The sequence below is a fragment of the Chrysemys picta genome, chromosome 16 (genome assembly GCF_011386835.1).
Source record: "Chrysemys picta bellii isolate R12L10 chromosome 16, ASM1138683v2, whole genome shotgun sequence".
Lineage (NCBI taxonomy): Eukaryota > Metazoa > Chordata > Testudines > Emydidae > Chrysemys > Chrysemys picta.
Window position 1 is genome coordinate 3,705,872 of NC_088806.1, and position 12,916 is coordinate 3,718,787.

At 49.0% G+C, this 12,916-nt stretch overlaps 1 protein-coding gene across 1 annotated transcript; it reads left to right on the forward strand.

Annotated features, from left to right (window-relative positions):
• Positions 1-602: 602 nt before the first annotated feature.
• On the forward strand, positions 603-7,106 carry LOC135976095 (uncharacterized). The gene is made up of 2 exons (XM_065570646.1): positions 603-5,616; positions 6,505-7,106. The coding sequence occupies exons 1-2, from the start codon at positions 5,094-5,096 to the stop codon at positions 7,005-7,007; spliced, it is 1,026 nt and encodes a 341-aa protein (XP_065426718.1). The 5' UTR covers positions 603-5,093; the 3' UTR covers positions 7,008-7,106.
• The last annotated feature ends 5,810 nt before the right edge of the window (positions 7,107-12,916 follow it).

Below are 12,916 nucleotides of genomic sequence, written 5' to 3' on the forward strand. Positions count from 1 at the left end.
ACGGCTGGGCCAAAGGGCTCCCCTCGGTCGCTCCCTCGGTCGCTCCCTCCTCCTCCTCGGAACTGTCACTGATGTAGCGCTTTCTCTGCAGATGGTCAAAGGCGCTCGGGGCTTAAAAGAAGTCTGAAGTTCTCACGGGAGTGGTGAAGGAGTCCATATTTCCTCAGAGCAGCTTTTCCACGATTTCAAAAACACATGTCCTTGGTAAGAGATGGCTGCCTCCTCTGTCTGGTGCTGGGACTTATGGGGTAATGGTGCTGCACTCTGATTGGTGGAGAGCCTTTGGAGGAGTTCTTAGTGGGGTCCCACGACTCACTTCCAGAGGGGTCACCCAAACCCAGAAGTCACCCTGATTGGTCAAAATCTCCTCTTGGGGCGGTCCTTTCGGGATAAAACCCCTCCTGATTGGTAGAGGATGGTGGGGGAAGTTCTTATAGGGGTCACATGACACACCTTGCTTCCGGTCAGGTGGCACCTTGACCCTGGAAGTAATACCCCCATGGTGTGGGACTTCCGGTGACAGATGGGAGGGACCAGGGGGTCAAGAGGTGGGGTTAGGGTTTAATTGACGGTAGGGCCCTTATACTACTAAGGAGATTCCACCACCTCCCTAGGTAACCCATTCCAGTGCTTCACCACCCTCCTAGTGAAAAAGTTTTTCCTAATATCCAACCTAAACCTCCCCAACTGCAACTTGAGACCATTACTCCTTGTTCTGTCATCAGGTACCACTGAGAACAGTCTAGTTCCATCCTCTTTGGAACCCCCTTCCAAGAATTCCCTTGGAACCCCCTTAAATCACTTGTTTGTTTTTCCCCAAAGGACACCCCAATCAACTCAGATTTTATCATTCAAATTATTGTCCCAGGGGTTTAAATTCCCCATGCCTATATTTACTATATATTTATATATTATGCCCATAATACAAGAACTATGGATCATCAAATGAAATTAATAGGCAGCAGGTTTAAAACAAATAAAAGGAAGTTCTTCTTCACACAGCACACAGTCAACTTGTGGAACTCCTTATCTGAGAAGGTTGTGAAGGCTAAGACTATAACAGAGTTTAAAAGAGAACTGGATAAATTCATGGTGGTGAAGTCCATTAATGGTTGTTAGCCAGGACGGGTAAGGAATGGTGTCCCTAGCCTCTGTCTGGCAGAGGATGGAGATGGATGGCAGGAGAGAGATCACTTGATCATTGCCTGTTAGGTTCACTCCCTCTGGGGCACCTGGCATTGGCCACTGTTGGTAGACAGGATACTGGGCTAGATGGACCTTTGGTCTGACCCAGTACAGCCATTCTTATGTACTGCTTTCCCGTAGTCCTGCCACCACGCCCCTCAGGGCTTCTAACCGGTTTTCCATTTTTTTAACTGTTCAATTTTCTCTAGCTGTCAGGTACACGTCCCTTCCCTTCCAACTCCTCTTATTGCCCGGTCCTGCTACGACCATTGGTAGACCCACCTGCAACTTTTTTTCTTTCTTTATACTCACAAACACGCTGCCCGGGCTGGCCAGGCCCGGGGGTAGGAGACACAGAGAGAGAAAGAGAGAGGGATGGATGGGAGGTTATCCTATGCACAGGATGTCCAGGGGAACACTGCAAAAAAATCTCCAACTTGCTTCCGCTCTTGGGGTTTTTTCTGCCCTGGTGTCTCTTGGGGCGTCCCTTTCAGAGACCTTTGCTCAGTATTCCAGTCCAGGCCGGCTGCCTGTGGCTTCTTCAGCGTCCCCAAACCACACCAGCTCCAGGGTCACAAAGGCAGACTGTTGGGTCTCACTGGGTGGCCAACCTTTGCAAATGTAATCTCAGTCTTGTAACTTGTGTTGCCTTTGTTTTGCCTCTGTCTATATTTTTCACAGCCAGCTGGGTTTTTTGGTGCTTGGCATGCAGAGCAAGGCAGACTGTGTTGATTCTTGACCTTGTATGCAGAGCAGCTTTCTCTTTATCTCTAGGCCAAGATGAATTTTCAAATTAACCTGTTCCTTTCCCTCCTCCTATATTTCAATCACACAGGGGGGAGTGCCCTGTCCACTAGATCAGCGGCTTATAAGCTAGAGAAAATTCTCACTCTCTCACATCCCAAGGAAAGGGTCCACTGGGCCACGGGTTCCACCGAATAGCGGCTTACGTCTAGACCTGGTCAGCAGCTCATAAGTAAGGGAAAACTCTGCGCTGGGTCACAAGGTTCAGCTGACCCCCCTTGCTTTCAGAACTCCCACATGGGGTAGCCCTGGGGCGGCTGGAGTCAGCTTAGTCTTAGACCTGGTCAGTGGCTCATACCCCCCCCTTCATTCATTCATTCATTCATTCATTCATACACCCACACCCACACACACACACACACACACACACACATTCGTTCCCCATATCCAGATGCATCTCATTTAATAATAACCTTAATTCATTATGTCCACACTCAATACAACCTTTCCCTTATTTGAGGCACTAAACACTCCTCAGCACTGGTGCATTAACCTTATTGAGGGTGGCAAAAACTATTCCTCAGCACCACAATGACTAACCTTACTTGAGGACGGCAACAAATTCCTCAGAACCGCTCTGCATCTGGTCTTGTTGCAAAACAATAAATTTGGATGGCGTAAGCCCCAGAGGGACAGATGGCCACAGGCAGTCCTCCTCCAATACCCCAACAGAGATTTCAAAAGGTCTCTTACCTCTATCATGGCACCATGGGGTTCGAAGGGGAACGGTCCGCAGCAGCTACTACTGTCTCAGCCAGGCGTTTGCCATCCGAGTCATGGCACCGAATTGTGGAAGAAAACAATGTCCTCACTCCGAGTTTGAAGCAACAAGCCAGAGGCAGCTTTATTATGAGCAATTGCAGTATGCACGGGAGAGTACACACAGGCAGGGATTCCCCTCCATAGGCAGGTCTCCATTAGATAAACAATTAGGGCAAGCTTTTATACCTTTTGTTACATACAGTAATGATCAACAGCTGCATTTTGTTTATACATATTCCTTCCTGATATCTTACTTTTCTCAGCAATTTTCTCCTACAGTCTATGTTCCATTCTTATCTAACATAAGGTCAAAATAACCTCTCACAGTTTTTCCCACTTGCCCAGGCCCTGCCTTAAAGTCTCATGTTATTCGAGTTAGAGTTAGTTTTCCAGGAAGAGCAAGAGTCAGGCTAAGATGTCTGTGCTTTTCCCAACTTCCCCACTATGGAGGCCCAGAGGGAGGCCTAGAGACCTGAACTGGCTGTTATGGAGTCGGGAAGATGAAACCCTCCCCCTGCTGGCTCCACTTCCCCAAAAATCCACAAATGGGAGTGACTATGTCCACAGTATGAGGAATCCAGTGATATTGCAGAATATTTCATCACCTTTGAGAGACTGTGCACCCTCCATGCGATCCCTGAAGATCAAAAGATGATCACATTAATAGCAAAATTGACTGGAAGAGCTCAGGACGTATTCACTAAGATGCCTATTGATGATGCTTCAAACTATGGTAAATTTAAGGAACTGGTTTTGAAAGTTTCAGGTTACACCTGAAACCTACAGGGTTAAATTCAGGAGTCTTAAGAGGGGATCTGGATTGAGTAACGTGTCTTATGTAAATGAAATGAGAGATCTGGTAGATAAGTGGGTGAGGGGGAAAGGCATTACAAGCTTTGAAGGAATATGGGATTTGGTTACTCAGGAACAATTCCTGAATATGTGCAGTGATGATGTAAAACAGTAATTGTGGGACAAAAAGGTGAATGCAATGGGTGAATTAGCTGGGTATGCAGACTCTTATGAGCAAGTTCAAGCTGCAGTTAAACATAAACCATTGGCAGAGGGGTACAGGGTTGGGGAAAATCAAAATCACCATTTTACCCCTGGGGAAAAAGGAGTCTGGGCATTCACCTCCCCATTCCCCTGTTACTCATCCCAAATTTCCTGTACAAGCAGAGGAGCCCAAGAAGTGCTATCATTTGTAAGTCCACTGAGCACCTGAGGAATAAGTGTCCCTTGCTGAGTGGGAACAGGCAGCAAATAACACATGAAGCTGCTGCTTCTCAGACCCCGGCTGCTGCCTCTTTCCACACAGGATTTGTAAAGCTTGCTTCTACACAACCAAGCAGTGAGCATATGCATGCTGTTAAACGTAATTGTAAAGTACTTGTTGGATTGAGAGAGATGGGGGATGAAATTTCTGTGGTCAGGAGGGATCTGATCCAGGAGAAGGATTTATTGACAGGGAAACTGGCAAAATTAGAGCTGGTGGGGGGTTGCAAAGTCCTTGCACCTTTGGCTAAAGTACACGTGTAAACTAGGGGTTTGCAGGCTGAACTGACTGTTGCAACAGTGCCACACAATTTTGCACTGTTTCTACTGGGGAATGGTTTCTTTACTGTGGCAGAATCTGTCCCAGGGCTGGTTAGCTGTGAGCAGGAATCTTGTGCTAAAAGCCCTGGGGGTGGGGGTGGTGAAGCCACGTGGACTCCTGGGGGAATAGGAGGGTGTCTCTTAGATTCCTCTGTAGCAGTAAAGGATGCAGTTTTGGGGGCAGGGATGGTTGTGCCCAGTTCCTGTAGCCCCGGGGCTCAAGGCAAGCTCCAGAGGGAGGGTTTGGAGGAAGCCAGGTCCTGTCCCGTAATCTCCTCCCCAGGAGAAGGGAATGTACCTGTGATGAACTGGGACTGTTCTTAATGTGGTCTTTGAATGCTGACAGGGGAGTGTGACTGGGGCCTGGTCTACACTACGGGTTTAGGTCGATTTTAGCAGCGTTAAATCGAATTAAGCCTGGACACGTTCACACAACGAAGCCTTTTCTTTCAACTTAAAGGGCCCTTTAAACTGGTTTCTTTACACCACCTTCGACGAGGGGATTAGCGATTAAAATTGGCCTTTGCGGGTCAGAATTGGGGTAGTGTGGACGGAATTCGACATTATTGGCCTCCGGGAGCTTTCCCACAGTGCTTCATTGTGACCGTTCTGGACAGCACTCTCAACTCAGATGAACTGACCAGGTAGACAGGAAAAGCCCCGCGAACGTTTGAATTTCATTTCCTGTTTGCCCAGCGTGGAGAGCACAGGTGACCATACAGAGCTCATCAGCACAGGTAACCGTGATGGAATCCCAGGATCACAAAAGAGCTCCAGCATGGACCGAACGGGAGGTACGGGGTCTGCTCGCCATATGGGGAGATGAACTCTGTAGCAGTAAAAGAAATGGCAAAGTATTAGAAAAGGTCTCCAAGGCCATGAAGGACCGAGGCCATAACAGGGACACACAGCAGTGCCGCGTGAAAATTAAGGAGCTACGGCAAGCATACCACAAAGCCAGAGAGGCAAACGGAAGGTCCGGGGCAGAGCCGCAAACTTGCCGCTTCTACGCGGAGCTGCATGCGATCCTAGGGGGTGCAGCCACCACTACCCCAACCGTGTGCTATGACTCCGTCAATGGAGAAACACACAGGGAAGAGGGTTCGGGGAACGAGGAAGATGAGGATGGAGGTAATGTAGGTAGCTCACAGCAGCAAGGAAGCAGAGAAACCGGTTTCCCCAAGAGCCAGGATATGTTTGTCACCCTGGACCTGGAACCAGTAACCCCCGAACTCACCCAAGACCCTGAGGGCACACAGGAGACCTCTGGTGAGTGTACGTTTGTAAATATTATACATGGTTTAAAAGCAAGTGTGTTTAATGATTAATTTGCCCTGGCAATCGCGGCCAGTACAGCTACTGGAAAAGTCTGTTCACGTGTATGGGGATAGAGCGGAAATCCTCCAGGGACATCTCCAGAAAGCTCTCCTTCACGTACTCCCAAAGCCTTTGCAAAAGGTTTCTGGGGAGGGCTGCCTTATCCTGTCCGCCATGGTAGGACACTTTAGTACGCCAGGCCAGTAGCACGTAGTCTGGAATCATTGCATAACAAAGCATGGCAGCATATGGTCCCGGTGTTTGCTGGCATGCAGAAAACATCCATTCCTTTTCTCTCTTTGTTATCCTCAGGAGAGTGATATCATTCACGGTCACCTGGTTGAAATGGGGTGATTTTATTAAGGGGCCATTCAGAGGTGCCCGTTCCTGCTCTTCTGAACAGAAATGTTCCCCGCTGTTAACCACGCGGTGGGGGGAGGGGTGAAATGATCATCCCAGAGAATCGGGTGTGTGTGTGGGGGGGGGGGGGGGTTTACTTGGGTTTGTGCTGCATGTTAACCCGGAAACCGCAGCCCCTCGTTTTACATTGAAAACCCATTTTAAATGGCCAACCCAATTCATCCTTGATATGGGAAATGAGGGCGCTGCTGTTTGAAACCATTCCCACATGTTAAGAAGGATAATAAAGCCAAAAGACTGTGGCTTACCATGGCTGCCTGCAAGCCGAAATCTGTTGCCTGGCACTGCGTGAGTGATCTCTCATACCAAACCGGCAGGCCCTCACTATAAGAGGAAAAATGCGACCTTGTAATGAAAGAGTGTACCCATTGTTCTCTAAAATGTGTCTTTTTTAACCACCTCTCCCTTCTCCTCCACCAGCTGCAAATGTTTCTCCTTCGCAGAGCCTAGTGAACATTAGAAAGAGAAAACGGAGGACGCGGGACGATATGTTCACGGAGCTCCAGATGTACTCCCACGATGATAGAGCACAGCAGAATACGTGGAGGCAGTCAATGTCAGAGATGAGAAAAGCACAATATGAACGAGAGGAGAGGTGGCAGGCTGAATTGCGGGATGAAAAGAGCAAGTGGCGGGCTGAAGATGATAGGTGGCGTCAGCTTGCAGACAGAAGGCAAGAGTCAATGCTCCGTCTGCTGGAGCATCAAACTGAGATGCTCCAGCGTATGGTTGAGCTGCAGGAAAGGCAGCAGGAGCAGAGACCGCCGCTACAGCCCCTGTGTAACCAACAGCCCTCCTCCCCAAGTTCCATAGCCTCCTCACCCAGACGCCCAAGAACACGGTGGGGGGGCCTCCGGCCACCCAGTCACTCCACCCCAGATGATTGCCCAAGCATCAGAAGGTTGGCCTTCAATAAGAGTTAAAGTTTTAAAATGCAGTGTGTCCTTTTCCATCCCTCCTCCCCCACCCATCCCAGGCTACCTTGGCAATTATCCCCCGACTTGTGTGAGGAATTAATAAAGAATGCATGAATGTGAAAAAACAATGACTTTATTGCCTCTGCAAGCGGTGCTCGAAGTGGGGAGGGTGGGGGTGGTTGGTTTACAGGGAAGTAGAGTGAACCGGGTGTGGGGGGGGTGGAGGGTTCATCAAGGAGAAACAAACAGAAATTTCACACCATAGCCTGGCCAGTCACAAAACTCATTTTCAAAGCTTCTCTGATGCGCACCGCGCCCTGCTGTGCTCCTCTAACCGCCCTGGTGTCTGGCTGCGCGTAATCAGCAGCCAGGCGAGTTGCCTCAACCTCCCACCCCGCCATAAAGGTCTCCCCCTTACTCTCACAGATATTGTGGAGCGCACAGCAAGCAGCAATAACAATGGGGATATTCTTTTCGCTGAGGTCTGGGCGAATCAGTAAGCTGCGCCAGCGTGCTTTTAAACGTCCAAATGCACATTCCACCACCATTCGGCACTTGCTCAGCCTATAGTCGAACAGCTCCTGACTCCTGTCCAGGCTGCCTGTGTACGGCTTCATGAGCCATGGCATTAAGGGGTAGGCTGGGTCCCCAAGGATCACGATAGGCATTTCAACATCCCCAATGGTTACCTTCTGGTCCGGGAAGAAAGTCCCTTCCTCCAGCTTTCGAAACAGACCAGAGTGCCTGAAGACGCAAGCATCATGTACCTTTCCCGGCCAGCCCACGCTGATGTTGGTGAAACGTCCCTTGTGATCCACCAGGGCTTGCAGCAGCATTGAAAAGTACCCCTTGCGGTTTATGTACTCGGTGGCTTGGTGCTCCGGTGCCAAGATAGGGATATGGGTTCCGTCTATGGTCCCACCACAGTTTGGGAATCCCATTTCAGCAAAACCATCCACTATTGCCTGCACGTTGCCCAGAGTCACTACCCTTGATATCACCAGTTCTTTCATTGCCCTGGCAACTTGGATCACAGCAGCCCCCACAGTAGATTTGCCCACTCCAAATTGATTCCCGACTGACCGGTAGCCGTCTGGCATTGCAAGCTTCCACAGAGCTATTGCCACTCGCTTCTCAACTGTGAGGGCTGCTCTCATCCTGGTATTCTGGCGCTTCAGGGCAGGGGAAAGCAAGTCACAAAGTTCCATGAAAGTGCCCTTACGCATGTGAAAGTTTCGCAGCCACTGGGAATCATCCCACACCTGCAGCACGATGCGGTCCCACCAGTCTGTGCTTGTTTCCCGGGCCCAGAGTCGGCGTTCCACGGCATGAACCTGCCCCAGTGACACCATGATTTCCACATTGTTGGGGCCTGTGCCTTGTGAGAGGTCTATGTCCATATCAATTTCCTCATCACTCTCTTTGCCGCACTGCAATCGCCTCCTCGGCTGGTCCGGGTTTCACCATGGCATGTCCTGGCTCTGCATATACTCCAGGACAATGCGCGTGATGTTCATAGTGCTCATAATTGCTGCGGTGATCTGAGCGGGCTCCATGAACCCAGTGATAGCTATGGCGCCTGGTCTGAAAAAAGGCACGAAACTAGTATCTGACAGACCAGGAGAAGGAGGGAGGGAGGAAGGGCCGAGTGACAACATGGCATACAGGTACAGGGATTTAAAATCAAGAAAGGTGGCTGTGCATCAGGGAGAAACACAAACAACTGTCACACAGAATGGTTCCCCCCAAAGATTAAACTGAAAACCCTGGGTTTAGCAGGCCATTGATTTCACGGAGGGAGGGGAAGCAAATGAATACCAAACAAATCTATTTTTTACATCTTAAGCTGGCAGCCGACGGTGCAGCATGACTGATAGCCTCTGCAGTACGATGACGACGGATATCAGTCGTAATATACCATCTTCTAACAAAAGGCAAGGGGCTGCTGCTGTGTAGCAATGCAGCCCCACGTCTGCTAGCCCCACGTCTGCCAGCACCCAGATCGCCCTCGGCCTCTTCTGGGTGCTTAGCAGACAACACTGGGCAATTGGCAGAAAATAGCATACTATGACTGATAGCCATCATCATCGACACAGTAGCATGTCTGCCCAGGTGCCCATGATTGACAGCCACTGCAGTACAATGACAATGGTTACCAATCGTAATATACCATCTTCTACCAAAAGGCAAGGAGCTGGTGCAATGCAGCCCTACGGCTATTAGTCATGCTACACCGTCTACCGCCAAAAGGCAGTTAGCAGCTGCTGCTGTGTAGCAATGCAGTCCCATGTCTGCCAGCACCCAGAGGACATATGGTGACGGTGAGCTCAGCTGAGCTGAGCGGGCTCCATGCTTGCCGTGGTATGTTGTCTGTACAGGTAACCCAGGTAAAAAGGCGCGAATCTATTGTCTGCCGTTACTGTGACGGAGGGGGAGGGGCCTGACGACATGTACCCAGAACCTCCCGCGACACGTTTTGCATCATCCGGGCATTGGGATCTCAACCCAGAATTCCAATGGGCGGCGGAGACTGCGGGAGCTGTGGGATAGCTACCCATAGTGCAATGCTCCGGAAGTCGACGCTTGCCTCGGTACTGTGGACGCGGTCCGCCGACTAGAGCACTTAGAGCATTTTATGTGGGGACACACACAATCGGCTGTATACAACCGATTTCTATAAAACCGGCTTCTATAAATTCGAACTAATTTCATAGTGTTGACATACCCTGGGATAGTCTGCGTTGGGGGATGGGAGACTGACCGACGGAGAACACCTGAGCATGTAACATGAGAACCCAGGAAGGGGTTAGAGGCCAGGTGACACCTTTGCCTGGGAAACTGAACAAAAGCTGTGGGAGGGGTCGCTGAAGGGGGAGTTTGCAGGAGCTGGCTGGTGATATGGCTGGGAGGCAGATGGGGCTCTGACCTCCCAAGGGGGCTGGGGTGCCCGGGGACCCCAAGATGGACCTAACTGAGGGGGATCCTGTTGTCTGTGCCTGCAAGACCTGTCTTGGACTGTGTTCCTGTCGTCTAAATAAACCTTCTGCTTTACTGGCTGACTGAGAGTCATGGTGAATTGCAGGAAGCCGGGGGTGCAGGGCCCTGAGTCCCCCACACTCTGCGACAGTACCATCTTGTAACAGGGGGGCCATCCCAGCTGCTGACTGCTAGGAAGTTGCAGGGGGCAGGGCCTGCCCTGGGGTACACAGAGACATGTGTCCCAAAGGTGGAAGTTGGGGTCCTGGTGACCACTGCAGTGGGAAAAGACCCCGAGGACACTGTAGCTGGAAGCAAGCCCAACCTGAGTGAAAAGGGGGGAATTTTGCTGGCCAGTGAAAGGTCTGTCATAGCTGGTAGCTGTGAGCCCACAGCCGAACCAGGGTCACCTTCCATTTTGGGGGACACAGGAGTGTCTGACGCAGAGAGAAGCCCAGAGAGGGAAGTCCACACAGAAGGTGGGGGGGACCAGAGAGTCTGCCCACCTTTGGTGGGGGGATCTTTCCCAGGAGGAGGGTGAAAAGTCTGTATTTAAAATGCCAGAACCCTCTCCTGTGGATCAGGTTTTAAGGGAAAACTGGGGGTCAGATCTCCTGGAGGGGGGAGTCCATCCAGCCGACCTATTGGGAACAGAAAGTGGGGTGGCCAAAGGGGTCTTACCAATCCAAAGCCCCTCATTGAAAGATGTTCTTGCTATGCTTGTAAGAGATAAAGCTGTCTCTTCAAGGTGGGGGGGGGGAAATCTCTGCATGGGTAAAACTTCACAAGGGAGTGGGGTCCAGCCCAGAGAAATTCCAGAGGGAGCGGCTGAGGGCAGGCATGGTTGCAGTACACCCTTTCCTTGCCAAAGCCCCAAACATATGCCTGAATTATAGACTCATGGACTTTAAGGTCAGAAGGGACCATTATGATCATCTAGTCTGACTTCCTGCACAATGCAGGCCACAGAATCTCACCCACCCACTCCTGTAACAAACCCCTAACCTATGTCTGAGTTATTGAAGTCCTCGAATCGTGGTTTAAAGACCTCAAGGTGCAGAGAATCCTCCAGCAAATGACCCGTGCCCCATGCTGCAGAGGAAGGCAAAAAACCTCCAAGGCCTCTGCCAATCTTCCCTGGAGGAAAATTCCTTCCCGACCCCAAATATGGTGATCAGTTAAACCCCGAGCATGTGGGCAAGACTCACCAGCCAGCACCCAGGAAAGAATTCTCTGTAGTAACTCAGATCCCACCCCATCCAACATCCCATCACAGACCATTGGGCATATTTACCTGCTAATAGTCAAAGATCAATTAATTGCCAAAATTAGGCTATCGCATCATACCATCCCCTCCATAAACTTATCAAGCTTAGTCTTGAAGCCAGATATGTCTTTTGCCCCCAGTATTCCTCTGGGAAGGCTGTTCCAGAACTTCACTCCTCTAATGGTTAGAAACCTTCATCTAATTTCAAGTCTAAACTTCCTAGTGTCCAGTTTGTATCCATTTGTTCTTGTGTCCACATTGGTACTAAGCTTAAATAATTCCTCTCCCTCCCTGATATTTATCCCTCTGATATATTTATAAAGAGCAATCATATCTCCCCTCAGCCTTCTTTTGGTTAGGCTAAACAAGCCAAGCTCTTTGAGTCTCCTTTCATAAGACAGATTTTCCATTCCTCGGATCATCCTAGTAGCCCTTCTCTGTACCTGTTCCAGTTTGAATTCATCCTTCTTAAACATGGGAGACCAGAACTGCACACAGTATTCCAGATGAGGTCTCACCAGTGCCTTGTATAATGGTACTAATACCTCCTTATCTTTACTGGAAATACCTCGCCTGATGCATCCCAAGACCGCATTAGCTTTTTTTAATGGCCATATCACATTGGCGGCTCATAGTCATCCTGTGATCAACCAATAGTCCAAGGTCCTTCTCCTCCTCTGTTACTTCCAACTGATGTGTCCCCAATTTATAACCAAAATTCTTGTCATTAATCCCCAAATGCATGACCTTGCACTTTTCACTATTAAATTTCATCCTATTACTATTACTCCAGTTTACAAGGTCATCCAGATCTTCCTGTATGATATCCCAGTCCTTCTCTGAGTTAGCAATACCTCCCAGCTTTGTGTCATCTGCAAACTTTATTAGCACATTCCCACTTTTTGTGCCAAGGTCAGTAATAAAAAGATTAAATAAGATTGGTCCCAAAACCGATCCCTGAGGAACTCCACTAGTAACCTCCTTCTCCTTTCAGTATGACCCATTATAGTCTCTCCTTTAACCAATTCCTTATCTACCTTCCAATTTTCATATTGATTGCCATCTTTTCCAATTTAACTAATAATTCCCCATGTGGAACCGTATCAAATGCTTTACTGAAATCGAGGTAAATTAGATCCACTGCATTTCCTTCTTCTAAAAGATCTGTTACCTTCTCAAAGAAGGAGATCAGGTTGGTTTGGCACGATCTACCTTTTGTAAAACCATGTTGTTCTTTGTCCCAATTACCATTGACCTCAATGTCATTAACTACTTTCTCCTTCAAAAATTTTTCCAAGACCTTGCATACTACAGATGTCAAACTAACAGGCCTATAGTTACTCGGATCACTTTATTTCCCTTTCTTAAAAATAGGAACTATGTTAGCAATTCTCCAGTCATACGGTACAATCCCTGAGTTTACTGATTCATTAAAAATTCTTGCTAATGGGCTTGCAATTTCATGTGCCAGTTCCTTTAATATTCTTGGATGAAGATTATCTGGGTCCCCCAATTTAGTCCCATTAAGCTGTTCGAGTTTGGCTTCTACCTCGGATGTGGTAATATCTACCTCCATAGCCTCATTCCCATTTGACATCCTACCATTATCCCTAAGCTCCTCATTAGTCTCATTAAAGACTGAGGCAAAGTATTTGTTTAGATATTGGGCCAT

Excerpts from the sequence above, each read along its gene's own strand:
- LOC135976095 (XM_065570646.1), top strand. The coding sequence starts at position 5,094 with ATGGAATCCCAGGATCACAAAAGAGCTCCAGCATGGACCGAACGGGAG. Across the intron at positions 5,617-6,504 it reads GGGCACACAGGAGACCTCTG|CTGCAAATGTTTCTCCTTCG; the intron begins GTGAGTGTACGT and ends CTCCTCCACCAG.